The sequence below is a fragment of the Agelaius tricolor genome, unplaced genomic scaffold (assembly GCF_023055355.1).
Source record: "Agelaius tricolor isolate 1412-34295 unplaced genomic scaffold, bAgeTri1.0.p SCAF_12, whole genome shotgun sequence".
Taxonomy (NCBI): Eukaryota; Metazoa; Chordata; class Aves; order Passeriformes; family Icteridae; genus Agelaius; species Agelaius tricolor.
In genome coordinates, this window is record NW_027269272.1 from 8139794 (window position 1) to 8155724 (window position 15931).

Here is a 15931-nt window from a genome sequence, read left to right on the forward strand (position 1 = left end):
AGCTAATGATACCTACTTTCTTTTTGTATTAAAGAAAGTGGATATAGGTAATTCTTTTCCCTTGTTTTCCCTTTCTTCACTTTAGGTCATGCCCCTCATTACTTTAAGCTGGTGTCAGTTCAAGTGCTGATTCGACACGGCGATAGGTACCCCCTGTATGCCATTCCCAAGACAAAGAGACCTGACATCGACTGCATGTTGGTGCCCAGCAGGTAAAATTCTTGGAGGTTGTCTTTACTAAGCTCTTTTTTTGCTTGAGAATATTTTTTTTCCTCTTCAGGAAACAATTTGTGCAGCCTGAAGTACACTGTGACTTCTGACCATTGTGTATTGCCATGGTTAAAAAACCAACCCCTGGATCAGTGGTGCACAGTGTTTTCTTTGAAACAAAAGCTATAGCATGTTACCAGTTCAGACCAGACTAAGTTCTTCATATTTCTTTAAAAAGCAAAAGCTATTTAGTTGGATATTTAAGTTGCCATTCCTCTTAGATAAGTTTCTACATTTTGAAAATGTAAGTGCATTGTTTGAGATGATCACTTCCCTTCATGCTTCTCTTCACCTGAATACAAAAAGCTCTCAGGCAGTTCAGCACTACCATAAGATATTTGTATTTATTTATCCATATTTGTATTTATTTTTTCTTTTACTCTTCAGAAATATAGTCTATCAGAACTTTACCTTAATGATTTGTGTAAAATTCAGGAAAAAATGGGAGTTGTACATTTAACTGTTAAAATACAAGTTAATGACAACTCCCCCTTTCCTGTAGTTACCTCTCTCTGTTTAGATCTGTCACAAGTTAGTTATTTGTGTCTAACTGCCACTAAAACATCATTTTCCTTTCTGTTTCAGTGTAGTGCTTTTGTCTAACACCATATCTTTGTAGGTTGCTGAAAACTGTTTTCACACCTGAATCACTTTGAGCTGCAGATCTGATCTGAATTGCTCTTTGTGGCAGAACCTTCCTTGTTTGTTTAGATTCTACTCACTGATACAGGTGCATTATAGTGTACAACATTAGAAAAGCCCAGTGATGATGTAATTTCCCAACCTTTGCCATGGCTTGTTTGATTACATGTAAGTACTTTTAAGTAGGATGATGATGGTGATTTTTCAGCAGAGGACTTACCAATGAACCTACTGAATACTTGAAATTAAAATACCAAGATATTAGCAAAAGCTCTGGGCAAATCTACCCTTTCATGCTGCTGTCCCCTCAGCAGTGTCAGGTGTGGAGATTTCAATGGCTGAGGGCTGTGTGTTGTGTTCCTGCATCCATTACTAAGGAAAAGAGGCACAGTAGGTACACAAAGCAATGTAGATGGACCATAAATACCTTTTTCCAGAATGGTATGGAATCTCCTCTGTCTTTAACTCCAAACCAGAAAAACAAAACATTATTTCTTGACTCTTGGCTTTACTCAGTTGTGCTGGAGATGTTAATGCCACACTGAAAGTACATCCTTTCACCTTGGTGCCTGGGAGATCATGGAGCAGATCTTCATGGAAGGAATTTTTAGGCAAGTGCAAGACAAAGAGATGATCCAGGACAGCCAGCACAGCTTTACTCAGGGCAAATGTGCCTGACCAGTCTGGTGGCCTTCTATGATGGGGTGACTGGCACAGTGGTCAAGGGAAGAGTGACCAGTGTCATCTGCCTGGAGTCCTGCAAGGCTTTCAGGGTGGTCCCTCATGGCATCCTTAACCCAGCTGGAGCCATGTGGATTGGAAGGGTGGGCTGCTCAGTGGTGAATGGATGCAGAGGTGATCAGTGTCTCTGTGTCTATGGAGGCCAGTGCTGAGTGGTGTCCCTCAGGCCTCTGGGACCAGTGCTCTTCAATCCCTTCATTACCAACATGCACAGTGGAATTGAGTGCACACTCAGCAAGTTTGCAGTGACAAGAAATTTGTGTCCAGCTTGAGAAGCAGATCCATGAGAAACTCGAGAGGGTCAAGAAGTTCAAGAGGTTCACCTGGCTCAGGGCAATCCCAGACATGGGTACAGACTGGGAGGAGTCACTTAGAGTAACCCTGCAGAGGAGCTGGGGGTGGATGGAGCCAGCAGTGTGCACTGGCAGCCCAAGAGGGCAGACATTGGCTGCTGCTGTTCTGTGTTCACATTTCAGCTGGTACCAAAATGCCTGTTTTGTCAAGAGGTGTCATCCAGGGGTCTGGTCCAACATCCTTCAGGAGAAACTGGATTTCCTTGAGAGGTCCCTAACCCCAGAAGCACTCTGTGCCCACTGCAGACTGAGTAGCTTCCTGAAATGAGATGTGCATTCCTGAGGCTGCAGAGAGGAGACCAAACTTCAGTTATCTCTGCCATAGAGTGGAGTGGGAGTTGCTTTAATCAAAAATTATTTTTCTAAAAGATGGAAAATGAATTGTTTGCTAAAAGCTATGATAACATTTTTAATGACCTGCCTGTAAGGGGTGAGATTATTTTCAGCATGAAATTCTAAGTAGAGAAATATGATCCAGATTTCTATTGGAGTTCCTAAAGGCTCTGATCTTCTGATCTTTCTTAATATCTGTCATGTTAGAATGTATGTGAGAAAGGTTTATTGAAAAGATATTAACAGCAAGTGACAGTGTTAGATGAGTAGCTGTGGTTCTCAATATTAGTGTGCCACATGAGACCTCAGTTTTGTATTTGTCAGAAAAGCTTTTATAGCTGTTTCCAATTCAGTTTCAGTACAACATGAAGGCCCTGGAGTCAGAAAAACTATCCCTAAAAGGCAAGGAAGCAGTGTGGCTTTGACACAGAATGACCAAGTGGAGCAGTTGAGAGGGCACAGCCAGGCTCTGGGGAGGCCAGAGGGGACACCCGTGGCTCTCACTGATTTGTGAGCATTAGAGCATCACTGTGTAAATGACACCTCCCTTACCACTCACAGCCACTGAAAGACCTTGTCTCCTCAAGAACAAAATTTATGTAAAAGAGCATCTCCCCTCCTAATTTAGGGCAGCAGAAAGATGAAAGGAGTTGGCTCTGCACCATTCTGTCCAGATGTGTTAAAGCTGACCTTACTGAATAAAGCTAGAATGGAGCCATTGTTTTGAGTGGAACATTCATTACTTCAGCATCAGGAAGTTATTTGCTGTGTTTGGCTGTCAGGCTTATATTCCTTTGTGATGTAAATTTGGAGCTTGATTGTAAATGTGTTTATATGGGGAGTGTGACAGGGTCTGTAATCACTGCCTTTGAACTGAGGCTTTCTTGCTGCTGTGCAGTTGAGCTGAGATGTCTGATGGAAAGTCTGGCTTGTTGAAGCTTTCTGGACTTACAACATCAGATAAGCAAGCTGCTCATATGCAGGCTGCTCTTTATTTGACTTGGCATTCAGCTGATGGAATTCATTAATTAAGCAGATTATGCCCCAGCCCCGTGGACTTCTAATGGATATGCAAAATAGCCTTGAGGTCACGCTTGGGTTTTGTGAGTTATGGATTGTGACATATAAGTGTGGGGTGAATATAAGCAAATGGATTAAATGCTTTGGAGATTTTTTCCATCTAAAACTTCAATTAATATTATTATTATAATTTTTATTGTTCTGGATGTAAATTTCCAAAGGGAACCAAATAATGCATACTTTTTTCCTCAAGAAAACTACTTGAATGATGTTATGAAAATCTGTTCATTGTAGTATTTACTTATGGGGGAAAGAAATTAATCCCACACATTTTTTTCCTTATGTAGCTCACATTTATAGTGTCAGAAGTAAAAAATATGCAGTGTTTCTTCACTGAGTTTGTGAGAGGGAAGAAATGCTTTTTGGAAGATGCTAAAATGATTTCAGAAGACTGCTGTAATTTGATATAAGCTGAGTTAATTAGCATATACTTGCAGACATTTTGAGAGGTGTTGATGGTAATCATAAGAAGCTTAGTAACAAATACTGAAATTTTAGGTTCAATATGCACATGTTTTGAAGCTGCCACAGAAACAAGCTGGGAGGTGGGAGATGAGACAAGTATCATACTGTGAGCTGAAGGGGGTGTGGATCTGACTTGGAGTGAGGTCAGAGTAGGACCCAGACCAGAGTCAGGTGGAGAAAGGTCTCCTGAGGGCTCTGCTGGCTTTAAAGAGTCAGACAGCAGTGGAGGAGATGGAATTCCAGAGCCATAGAATGGTTTGGGCTGGAAGGGACCTCACAGATCCTCTCATTCCCCCTGCCAGGGGAGCACTGAGGAGTTTGTATCAAAGTGTACAAGCTGTGAGACCTTTATGAATAAATAATCCCTAACTGTACTACTGCTGCCTTAGGATCTCTTCTGTGGACCACACTGATCTATTGTTGGGTGTAGTGGCTTTTCCAATTCATTTGTTTGTGAAAAGCACACACTCTAGTAGTCCTTTGATCTCACACGTTTTTTTGCCTACTTGAACTTCACAGAAAATGTTATTTTTGCTTGAAGTTCTAAAATGATTTTTTTGCATTTTAAGTAAAGAGAAAGGGACTCACTCTTGGGATAGTTTGCAGGCAGAATCTTGTTTTGTATGATTACAGAAAAGTCATGTTTGTGTGTCTGAAGCCTGGTGGGGTCATGTTTACTCACTGAGTGATGCACTGAGGGCTCTGCAACTCCTTGTGAGAAGCCTGCTCCTTTCAGCTTTTGCCATGCATTTTTGTATTAACTCCTTAAGGAAAAAGGAAATTTTATTGAAGGATGCCAGCTCTGTTCCTGGCAGAAATACATAATATAGTTCAAAGAGTTGTGCAATATTTCTTCCCTTGTACCCTGGTTACAGTGTAGCAATAAAAGGTGATATTAGAGCATTTTAAGGCCTTTGCAAATATGATATTTAAGTGTTGATTAAGGATTTAAATGTTGGTCCATTTTAATGCTAGTGCATGAAAACCAGAGTATTCAATCTGGGATCTATTATCCCAGTACTTAGGTTGTAAATAACAAAAGGATCAACTGAATTAATTATTTGAGGGAAAAGAAGCATCCTCCATTTTGTTACAGATATAATTTATTCTATTGTACACAAATAAAATTATTGAAAGGCAAATGAACAGATGTTAAATAAGGGAACAAAGTGCTAAAATTGGGAAGTGTGGCTGTTTAATGGGTTTAAATGAAAAGCCGTTCCATTTTCTGACAAAATTTGGAATATTTTTAATACTCCTACCTTTTGCAAATGTGGTAGCTTGCCATTGTAAGGCCAGATATCTCTTTAGTTCATTTTTATTTTCTGATTACTCTTATGGAAATAGAATTTTAAGGATAATTCAGTCTTTTCAACTGTACAACTGGAGCAATTTCCTTTGCTTCCTGCTCTAGCAGCCCCAGCAGCCTCAGCTGTGTTGCCTGGATACTCCATCTCCTGCAGCATCTGTAAATTGGCCAATTCAACAGGAGGATTCATATTCTAAATAAAAGCCAGGTCCTGGGGTGGGAGGGGGAATGCTTTGTCAGCTGGGAGCCTGAGTGCTGCTGCAAGTCTTGCTGCTGAGAAAAATTGATGTTTGTTTGCCCAGTTGTGCAGGGATATCTGTTTAACAAGGAGTAAGCTTTGAATTTCTATTCAGAAAGATGTCCAAAAGTATTATTTCATATAATTCATAATGCAGTTCTGCAGGCTTGGGCTTATCTTGTGCTCACTTTAAATCCAGTGTAATCCAAAGTTAAGTAACTTGCATCTCCATGTCTAATATTATTAATACACTGTATTAATACATTGGAATATAAAATCATCAATTATCATCCCTTTTGTAATTTGATCTTAAAAGTTAATTTATTTTGCCTGCCATTTTTTCAGAAAAATCCTTTTGCAAAGTACAGATAACTAGTTTTCTTTCCTCTTCCCTTTCTTTCTTCCCACAAGTGATTGCTGGCAGTTTTATCAGCACAGATTTGATTCCATTAGCATTCTTTCAGGCTTTTGTAAGCAAAGCAGCAAAAGAAGCAGAATGGATAAAGCAGTTCTGTTAGTTTTCTTTCACATGTATTTACAGAACTTATTAATTAAATGAACAGAGTTTAAGGAAAATTTTGATTGTCAGTTTATTCATGTGTAGAGTTTTACAAAGTTCAAAATTTAGAAAATTGGTGGTTCAGCCTGCTACCTCTGTAATAAGCTTAAAAAGCCATTTGCTAATGGGTGTAATTTAATTTTCTCAACTTAATTCTTCCATTTTTAGATTTCACTTCTGGGCTGTGAAAATAGTGCAATGTACAAAATGTTCTGTTGGAAATGTTCATCTGGAGCTGGCGTAAGCTTCTAATGTATGATTGTACCACAGGAAGCCTCTACTGCTTGAGAAATAAAAATCAGGCTTTGTTCTTTCTGTACTTTGCAAATACTGATCTTTAGTTGCCCTGTTAAAATTACAATATACAGAAAAATCTATGGATTTAAAATATCATTAATTGGCTGGTTTTCCTTTAATTTGAAGTAAAATGAAAAAATTAGTCTGATTTTTAATCTCATTATGCTTTCTGTCTCATTTTGCATTTTTTCCTTACTGGCAGTTGTGGCAAATTAGTAACATTTTCCTGCCAGGATTTTTTTTTTTCCTGAAAAGAAATTGAATACTGGAAAATTCAAGTTTTAGTAAATGATATGAGCTACCTTTCTGTTGATAGACACTGATTCTTATGAGCTTTCCTGTATATGCAGGCTGTGAGCAGAGCTCTGCAAGAGCTCCTCTCATGTGTGGCAGTTTCTCAGTTGGCTCTTCTAAGTGAGCATGGATGTCTTTGTCCCAGTAAACTTCTATTCCAGACTCTCATTCCTGCTTTAGTGGTGTTACTGCTCCCTCTGGTGTGTCATGCAAGTCAGGTTTCTTTTTGAGACCTGAGATTTTTATATTCAAGATAGTTTATCCTTCTAACAAATGTAAATATGAGCAGTAAACACAAATCCCAGAGTTATTTAAGAGATCCCTGACAAAATTTATTTTATATCTATTTTTTTAAGCAACATGGAAATAACTGTATTCAAACTGAACATCCATATTAAGACAAGAGCCATCTGGAGCAGACTTGGGTTGCCAAGCAGTTTCTGATGCAGTTCTGCACAAAATTAGAGAGGTGACTGTGTAACCTTTGGTAACTGCTGACATTTAACAAGGAAGTCCCCACTTGTGTAATGCATTTCTGCTGTAGGAATGTGATCACAGATTTATTTTTTAAAGGTTCAGGTTACCTTTGGGTTACACTGTGGGATTTTTTTGTACCTGTAGCTTTCTGTGCAGCAGTACTACAGTGAGCGGAATCCATGGTGTATTTGAAATTTCCAATGCAGTGTGGGAGATTTAAGCATTCTTTCACTGACTTGAACTCTGTTTCAGTGAATTAACTTGGATATTTTAGTGAATATCTCTTCCAGCTGCATTCATTACTTCCATGGCAGAGTATCTTGTGTATGTGTCCAGCAGTCTTGGCCTCTTTCTTCCTGGATAAAAGTGCGGTACCCCAAACAGTTATTCCAGTTTTAATGGGGACACTGGGTGCTGCTTTCCAGTCCCACATAACTGAGACTACACTTGCTATTTGATTTGAGGCTGAAGGAAGTAGAAATAAAAGCTGAGATTGTGGTTGGTGTTGCACATTGCAAAATCTGAGAATTCCTTCAAGATCACCTACTTAAAGTACTGTATTGAACCCCTTTAGATTGTAACTGGCTTTGCCTGTGCTGTTAAAGAGTGTTGGTACTTCAGAAACGAGAGAGGTTTGGAGGGTTTTTTAAGGATTTTTAAATATATTTTCTTTTTCATTTTAATTCATAACAGTATTAGTGACTGAATTCAAAGCAACCCCCAGAAATTGCTCTAAAACACTTAGTGATGGGTATCATAATTTTAACGTGACAAGACATAGTTCTTTGTAGTTCTTTGGTAGATAGTAAGTAGTTGGGTTTCTTTTCCATACTTGCAAAAGTCCTGAGTAAGAGCAGATGTCGTCCCAGTGGGAAATAACTTCACATCATGAAATTTCTGAGCTGACATACTTGGAATACTTGACTCTCTCGAGCTGCTTTCCCTTATGCTTTTGGAAGTTTCACATTTTGGTTTTTATCTCTCTAGGAAACCTTCTCATCCTCAGCTTGAAGCCTTCATTAAGCATATGTCCAAAGGGTCTGCAGCCCAAATGGATGGTTCTCTGAGCAGCCTGCCTCACTTCCCCAGTCATTCCCTGTGTGAAATGGGAGAGCTTACACAGACAGGTGAGTTCCCCTAGCAGCTCTGTCTCATCCTCTGCTCTGTTGAACACAGTCAGCTTGAGAAGGGACCTTCTGATTCTCTTTATATTGACATAAATGCTTTTTTATGGCATCTTACCATGCTGGTCATATCCTCAGCTATGCTGGGCTATGTAACTCAACTGTAAAAGTAGCAACAGTTGGTAGAAGCCATGCTTTGTCCTATAGCTTGACAATCCTGTTACACACTGCTCAATCTTGGCATCTCTTTTAAATTCCTTTGTAGCAAGTCAAAGCACCTTTCTTTCATGTTGCTTCACACCTCAAAGCTGCTCTGTTACCCTTGTGACAAACAGCACTGCTCAGTCCCTCCTGAGGAAGATCTGGTGCCCTGTTACTGACAGGGTTGGGATTCAAAGGGACTCTGTGTCCCCTACAAGAGATGCTGATGTAGCAGACAAACCTGGCATTATGGAAATGCTTTATACATCTGGCACCTGTCAAATCCTTCTGTGTTCTGGGATCCCTTTGGAAGGAATCCTTGGCCACTGTCAAGTCTTGCAAAGTGATATCAGGAGAAAGCAAGGCAGGACACCACTGAAATTTCACAGACACAGATTGTGTCACTGAGCTGGCATCTGGGGACTCCTGTGGATTGCAGCAAGGTATACAGAGGTGTTCTAGTGCATAAAGGGTTCAGGCCTATTGCTTTGCTGCTGTGCAAGAAATGTGGATTCTGGGGTAGACGTTTTGGCACATGAGAAGGATACACTCCAGGTGGATAAAGGCAGAACTTTAGCATAAATTATCAAGCAATTTAAATAATCTCTGAAGGAAGATGGAGAAGGAAGCTGGATGCAATTGCTACACCTCATGATTGTTTTGTGAGTTTACACACTAATTTACATTTTATGTATTTGTGTCCTGACTGCTGGTAGTTTTATTGGCTGCCATAAATTTTCAGGGGTGCAGCATTCTCTGCAGGCCTGAAAACCTGACTGAGGTGCAGTCTTCAAAAACACCTTACTTTTATAGTCATGTTAGACCCATTCAGTCTGTGTCTTAGTCCAAAGAATTAATATTAAACCACTGAGGTTATAAACAAACTTTATGGAACCAACTTCTTTTCTGTATATCAGGCTAGTTCCTAGAATATGGGAGATACTGAAGAATAGCAAGTTTCTCATGTTTCAGACAGTTTTCTTAGCAGTCATCGTAACTGCAGTTCAGTTTTGTAAGTTTATCAGTAAGGCTACTAGCTGTAATTTTTTTTTTTTTGCATAACTACAAAGATTCTAATCAGGTGTTGTAATTTCTGTCAAAACGCAGGGGTTGTACAACACTTGAGAAATGGACAGCTGCTCAGAGAAATTTACATCAACAAACACAAACTGCTCCCCAGTGACTGGACAGCCAAGCAGCTCTACCTGGAGACCACGGGGAAGAGCCGAACCCTGCAGAGCGCCCTGGCCCTGCTCTACACCTTCCTGCCAGATTTTGACTGGAAGAAAATTAACATGAGGCACCAGTGGAGCACCATTTTCTGCTCAGGAAGCTGTGACTGTCCCATGAGAAACCACTACCTAGAGGAGGAGCAGCGCAGGCAGTACAGCTTACGGGTGAAAAACAGCAATTTGGAGAGGATCTACGTGGATATGGCAAAGATTGTGGGCATTCCCACCAGGCAGCTGAGAGCTTCTAACCCTATAGATTCTCTCTTGTGCTATTTCTGTCATAATGTCTCATTTCCATGTACCAAAGCTGGCTGCATTGGTATGGAACACTTCAAAGTAATCAAGAGACACCAGTTGGAGGATGAGAGAGAAAGACAGGAAAAGAAACTTTACTTCTTGTATGCGCTGTTGGCTACTCATCCTCTCCTCAACCAGACTGTCAACAGGCTGCAGCGTATTGCAGAAGGCAAGAAGGAGGAAGTGTTTGTCCTCTACTCTGCACATGATGTCACCCTGTCACCTGTTCTTAGTGCCTTGGGCATTACAGAGGCCAGATTTCCCAGGTTTGCTGCCAGATTAGTTTTTGAGCTGTGGCAGGATGGGAAGAGGCCCAAAGAACACTTTATCCGCATCCTGTACAACGGTGCTGATGTCACATTCCAGACCTCCTTTTGCAAGGATCATTATAAACGTTCCAGCAAGCCAATGTGCCCACTAGAAAAACTTGTCAACTTTGTCAAGAGGGATATGTTCTTAATTTTTAACAGTACAAGCTACTATGATGCATGTCATAGGAGAGCACTGTAGAGAAGGGAGGAGGAAAGGAGGCAGTGTTAACTTATGTCAGTGATCTGTTTTCTGGCAGAGGCACAGTTCAGTTTTCTTACTTGTGTTTTCATGTGTAAGTACAGAAGGGTAATGCTTGAAACATTTTTCAAATAGTTTAATTTTCATTCAGGCTGCAGATGGCCTTTAGTAGAAGAACAAATGCCAAGGGTTATGCGTGTGTGTACGCTCACAAATGCTGTTAACTGTTGTGATAAACCATGTGGTGAATGTAACCTGGCCCTTGCTTGATAGAGTGAGAGAGCATAGACTTTGTGTTCCTCTGTTCCAGAGCAATACTTGGATAGCCTAAGTTTAAACCCAAAACTCCATTTTTTTCTAACATCATCTCACAGTCATTTTAAGCACTTCATGTCATTATGAATTCCAGGTGTCTGCATTAAGGCATTTTAAAGGAATTTTTGAATTTCTTTACTCAGAGGAAGCCATAATATTAGAATATTATGGTCCTTAAAGCAAAGTGCATGTGTGTGTGTGTGTGAATACTTCCTGAGCATGTACAAATGAGCGTGTGCCTTCTGCACCTCACAGACCTAGAAACCCTTGGCTATTGTTGCCAGTGCCAGAGAAGGGTGTACTGGAGAAGGGATACAAAACTCTACTCTCTGATTGCACTTTCAGCACTTTGAATAGTTCAAACACAGTATAGAAATATGTGAAGGCCTTGTGACATTAAAATAGGTAGCAAACACTAATAGTACCACTAAACTTGATTGGGAAATTAGGCTTAGAAATCAGTTTTATGGTGAAGTGTTGGGCTCTTTTCCATTGTGAACACGTTCAAGCTGTTGTGCTATGGTACAAATCAGTATTTTAGGAATTTGCTATGGTGACTGCTTGAGACAGCTTGACTAAATACTGAGAAAACTTTGTAGTTGAGTTAGTATTTTTATGGACTAGGAAGCTCTTATTTTGTAAGACCAGACTTGTACATATTGTACTGTGTATATTTATAACACAGTAGATCTTTCTTACTTGTTTAGTTTGTAAAGACTTGTGGAGGTCACTTTTTAGACATTTTTTTCCCTTGATCAGGATGTTTGTTTAGACTTAAGAATAAACTGTCTCTTATGGGTAATTTGAACAATGAGTAGATATGAAAACTTCAGACAGCTTTCATCTCTCTAGGAGTAGTAAATTGAGAACCAATTTTTAATAGCATTCCTAGAAATTTTATAATGATGGAGGTTTTGTAACTTCTAGAAATAAATTAGTCTGTGAGTTGTGATTCAATGGTGCTAGTTTGTCAAAGAAAACATAACTCAGCATAAGTTCTCTGACTCTTGGCATTCCACTCTCTCTGTTTTCAATGCTGCATTTGAACATGTTTCTTTAAATAAAATTCTGGGGTCTCTTTGTGTTTTTGTGTTATGTTCATTGTGACTTCCTTAGCTGTTTGCAGGAACAAGGTGGATATTGTTCAGCTGCTTGTTGCATTTCTGATTTCTGCACTCAATCTGTCCTGGGCCCCAGTCTGGGCAGGAGCAAGTAAATATTTCATGAACACTGAACTAGCAGTTCTGATAGAATATTGGGGCTTTGGTACCACATTGGAGTGGTAACATTTCTGCCTAAGAGACTAGATCTGCTTGTGTGCTGGAGACCAGACAGGAAGAGAGAATCTGAAAGTTGAGCTGACTGTAGAAATTATGTGAAGGGCACCTTTGGCCCAATATAAATAGCAGAGACCCCATAACTTGTCCTTCATGTTGAGGTGGGACCTCCTGTGATTGTGCCCCCACTGCCTCTTCTCCTGTCACTGGGCAACACTGTGAAGATGTCTCTTACAGATCCCTTCAGGTATTGATGAGATTTCCTTGAGCCTTCTCTTCTCTGGGCTAAGCAGACCCAGCTCTACCCTCATGTCAGGTGCTCCAAATCACCTTGGCTGTCAGTGAGGACTCTCCAGCAGCTCCATCTCTCTTGTCCTGATGTGAAAAAGAGCACTGATAGCTGTTTCAGCCAAAAAAGCCTCCACTGTGGTCAGGGTAGTGACAAGAAACCTGGACTGGGGAATTTAGGGAATCTCGAACCTAATTTCAGCTACAGCTTCAGGTTGTCAGTATCTGCTCACCTGTATGTTTGAGGGTCACTGGGTGGGCAGAACCAAATCTTTAATGTAAAAATAATTTTTTAAAAAGGGAAAAAGCTAATTATTCTTCGGTGTATGCACAGTTCATTAAGATCTCCTGTAAGCCATACACAGAGAGGATCTGCAGCAATGAAAGCCTTGATCCATCTCCAGTGTCACCAGAAGAGCTAAAGGAAAGAGCTGCAGGGCTGAGATCACTCTCACAAACCTTGGACCTGGCTGTGGACATGAAGTGATAAGCAAACTGCATTACTGAAGTTGATTAATCGTGACATTTTGAAGTTTTGACCTAATTTATGATTCAATTTGTCATTTCAAGTGGATTTATATTTGGATTAAGGTAACAAATGTAACTACCTGAACAATGACAAGAGGAATTGGTGGGAATTTATTTATCCTGGAATTGATAAATAGCCTTTCTGTAGGGGTGCGCTGATGAATTAGATGTACTAACTGAGAAACAATGGCTTGAGGAGTTGCACAATTTAATTAAGTGCTGCTGCTTTAAGGAATGCTGCTTGAGATCTTGCTCTTGGCTTGAAACCGATGTAGGAGTGGGCTGTTTTGTTGTGTGCTAAACACGGTATTCAGAAACTGATGTTTAAACATGTTGAGTACTTGTGCTGTGAATGAAATCCGTGCAGTGCTTCCTCACCCGATCCAGCTCATTTTCCAGCGCAGTGCTGATGTCCCGTCTCTCCCTGCCCGCTCCTCCCCTCGGTTTGTTCCATTTCTAGGAAGCCGTAACAGCTTTAGCTCCAAACGCTCCTTGCACGCTGTGAGTGCCAAATGGCTTGGCCTGAGCTGCCGTGTATTGTTAGTGCATGAAAAAGGGAGGGAAGGGCTCCCGAGGCCAATTCCCGGGGATGCGGGAGCGGGATCCCCCCGGAGACGGGAGCGGCAGCGCGGCGGGGCTGCGGCGCCCTCGCGTGGCCACTCCCTGCGCTGCAGCTCGGAGTGCGGGAGTTACAGCGGGAAAGGCTCTGGAAAAGGAAGAGTTAAAACCAGGTCACCTGTAGATGGATTTCATCCTGCAGGCCGAGAAAGCCGCGGTTTAAGTGAACAGGTATCTATGTGAGATGCTCAAACACTTGTGGGGTGAAGAAGGAGTAACGACAGCTGTGGTGGTAATTTTGAAGTGAGTAATTCATGTTGAGCACAGGTGTATTCTGCAGGTATTCTGCAGCTTTGCTAGCCTGTGTACTAAAATCAGCCCTACACTTTTCAGCAGAGTTATTTTTGAAATTAGTAAAGCCTATTCTATATGGATGTATAAAACAGAGTATTATTTTTTCCTGTCAGTTTTCTGGTTTGGTCTCAGTTTGCTTGCCTTGCAGTTTTGTTCCTTCCCCCTTTTTCACATGAAAGTAGCTATGCTGCATGTGAGTACTAAGACCTTATTCAAGCAGTTAAGATGTGACAGAGTCTGAACTTCGTAAATTTCCTTCAAACTGAAATCAAACAGCATTAAGCTTGTTATTTCCAAATGTTCTGAAGAGCCATTTTCAAAAGTGATTCAGAATTACACTTAAGCTATTCCTTTAGGATCCCCTGGCCAAAATAATAACTATATTTTTCTTCTGTTCAAAGTAAAAATGTAGGATGAGAGAAAAGTGATGGCATTCTAAATTTAAAGCAGTCCAGTTTGCATTCTAAAAAGTCTTTTTGGCAGGGTAAAAAAAAATCATCTGTTTGGCAGTCTATCTCAGTTTGAGACAAATTAGGAGGAGACATCCTGAAATGAACGTGTTCTCTAAAGAAAGGTAGGTTTGGGCAGCCCCTCCCCACAGGTTTGAAAGGAATTTCTTGGAGGAAAGTGAAAAAAAAAAAAACCCTGTTATTTAACAAACAAGAGTGCAGGCATGGAAAAAAAGAGAATGAATTACGTTGGGTACCAAACCTTCTCATTGTGCAGAAAGCTGGAATCTTAGAGTCCAGAGCCGGGATGTCCCTGCAGCCTCCCCCGCCGGCCGCAGGGTGGGGCTCCCGGTGCTGGCCGGGGTTTTGGACCGGAGCACAGCTGAACAGGTCCCCAAGAAGCAGCCACAGCCCCAGGAGAACTTCGTGCCTCAGCCAACAAACAAGAGCTAGCTAAAAGCAGAAACACAACTCTCCTGGCTGCACAGCAGAGAGAGATGGGGAGCCTGTGAGAACTGAACACAAACTGCATGCTGAGGAATTTCCCTGGCTTCCCCCTCCCAGCCTTAAGTCACAGGACCCACGTTTGGGACTAAAGCCCATGGCAGGTGATACAGTGTCATAAAATCACCCCAGGACACAGCCTTACAGATGTCATTGTAGAATGGTCATGGGAAGATGTGGGAGGGGAAAGTTTGAGCAGAAGTTGTTGCTGTAGGTCCTTGCAAAACAGGATACATAGGATAAGAGATGAAAAATAGAAAATAGCAAATAGACAGTGTGGCTTCTTGCATCCACCTTTCCTGGAGCAGGTACAGAGGCAGTAGTTTGAAGCTGTTACTAACTAGGAGGCTGAGGACAACAGGCAGCTACAGGACAGAAGGAATGGCTAGGGGCAGCTGCAGGGTGTATGTGTGACTGCTGGGGTGTAGGCAGCAGTGGCTGAAGTAGCTGGAAGGTTAAAGGTCCAGGGCCAGCTACTGGACACACCGAGTGCTGTCCTACTCCTGGCTGGACCTGTGTAGGCACAGCTGCAGCTACTGGATAGGCCCAAACAATTTTGTCATCAGAAGCAGAGTGATCTAAGAAGGGATTCTGCAGATTTAGATGATGAGAGGGATGATTATAATACTGTTTCATCTTTTTAAAAGTCTGTCTGTCCCCAAAAGTGGTGAGTAACAGAGATGGAATCAAGTCTGGCTCCTGATGAATTGGTGTTGATCCACTGGTTGCTAATTTAATTTTCCTTTTCGAACTGATCGCATACTGAATGTTCTTTAGCAATGCCAGTTATAACATATAACATGCTTTTGACCAATTCAGTGCCTTTAAAAAAAACAAACTTCAACGACCAAACCTTTATAAGTAACAGCCTGCAGTGCTTTTCTTCTTCACTCAAACATGCATAAGCATATCTTGAAGGATGATTAATAGCTACTGTAATTTTTAGCTGTCAAGTGGACAACAATAATGGCTTGAGTCCTATCTCAAGCACTAGAGAGATGTCTTTTTGCTTAAACCTCTTCCAAGGGGGATTAAATGATGTCCATGACTATGTAATAGGACTGGTGTAAGATGACATTTGTCAGCAATTAGTGTACTCTCAGCTGTGTTCCTAACCCTTTAGCTGTGAACCCAGAGGTAAGCAGGTTTAGGGAGAGTTTTACCTGTTAATATTTAACTTGAGTCTGAAATCTGGTAATTGGGGTTTTGGTAAGAAAGAGCACTGCATCTTGTTGA

General features: G+C 41.1%; 1 protein-coding gene across 1 annotated transcript in view; it reads left to right on the forward strand.

Annotated features, from left to right (window-relative positions):
* PXYLP1 (2-phosphoxylose phosphatase 1) overlaps positions 1 to 11821 on the forward strand; it is a 47990-nt gene extending 36169 nt beyond the window's left edge. The window contains exons 4-6 of the mRNA XM_071437470.1: positions 86 to 212; positions 8046 to 8185; positions 9491 to 11821. Of these exons, the coding sequence (XP_071293571.1) occupies positions 86 to 212; positions 8046 to 8185; positions 9491 to 10422 (1199 nt within the window). The 3' untranslated portion in view covers positions 10423 to 11821. The remainder of the gene's footprint in view (positions 1 to 85; positions 213 to 8045; positions 8186 to 9490) is intronic.
* The last annotated feature ends 4110 nt before the right edge of the window (positions 11822 to 15931 follow it).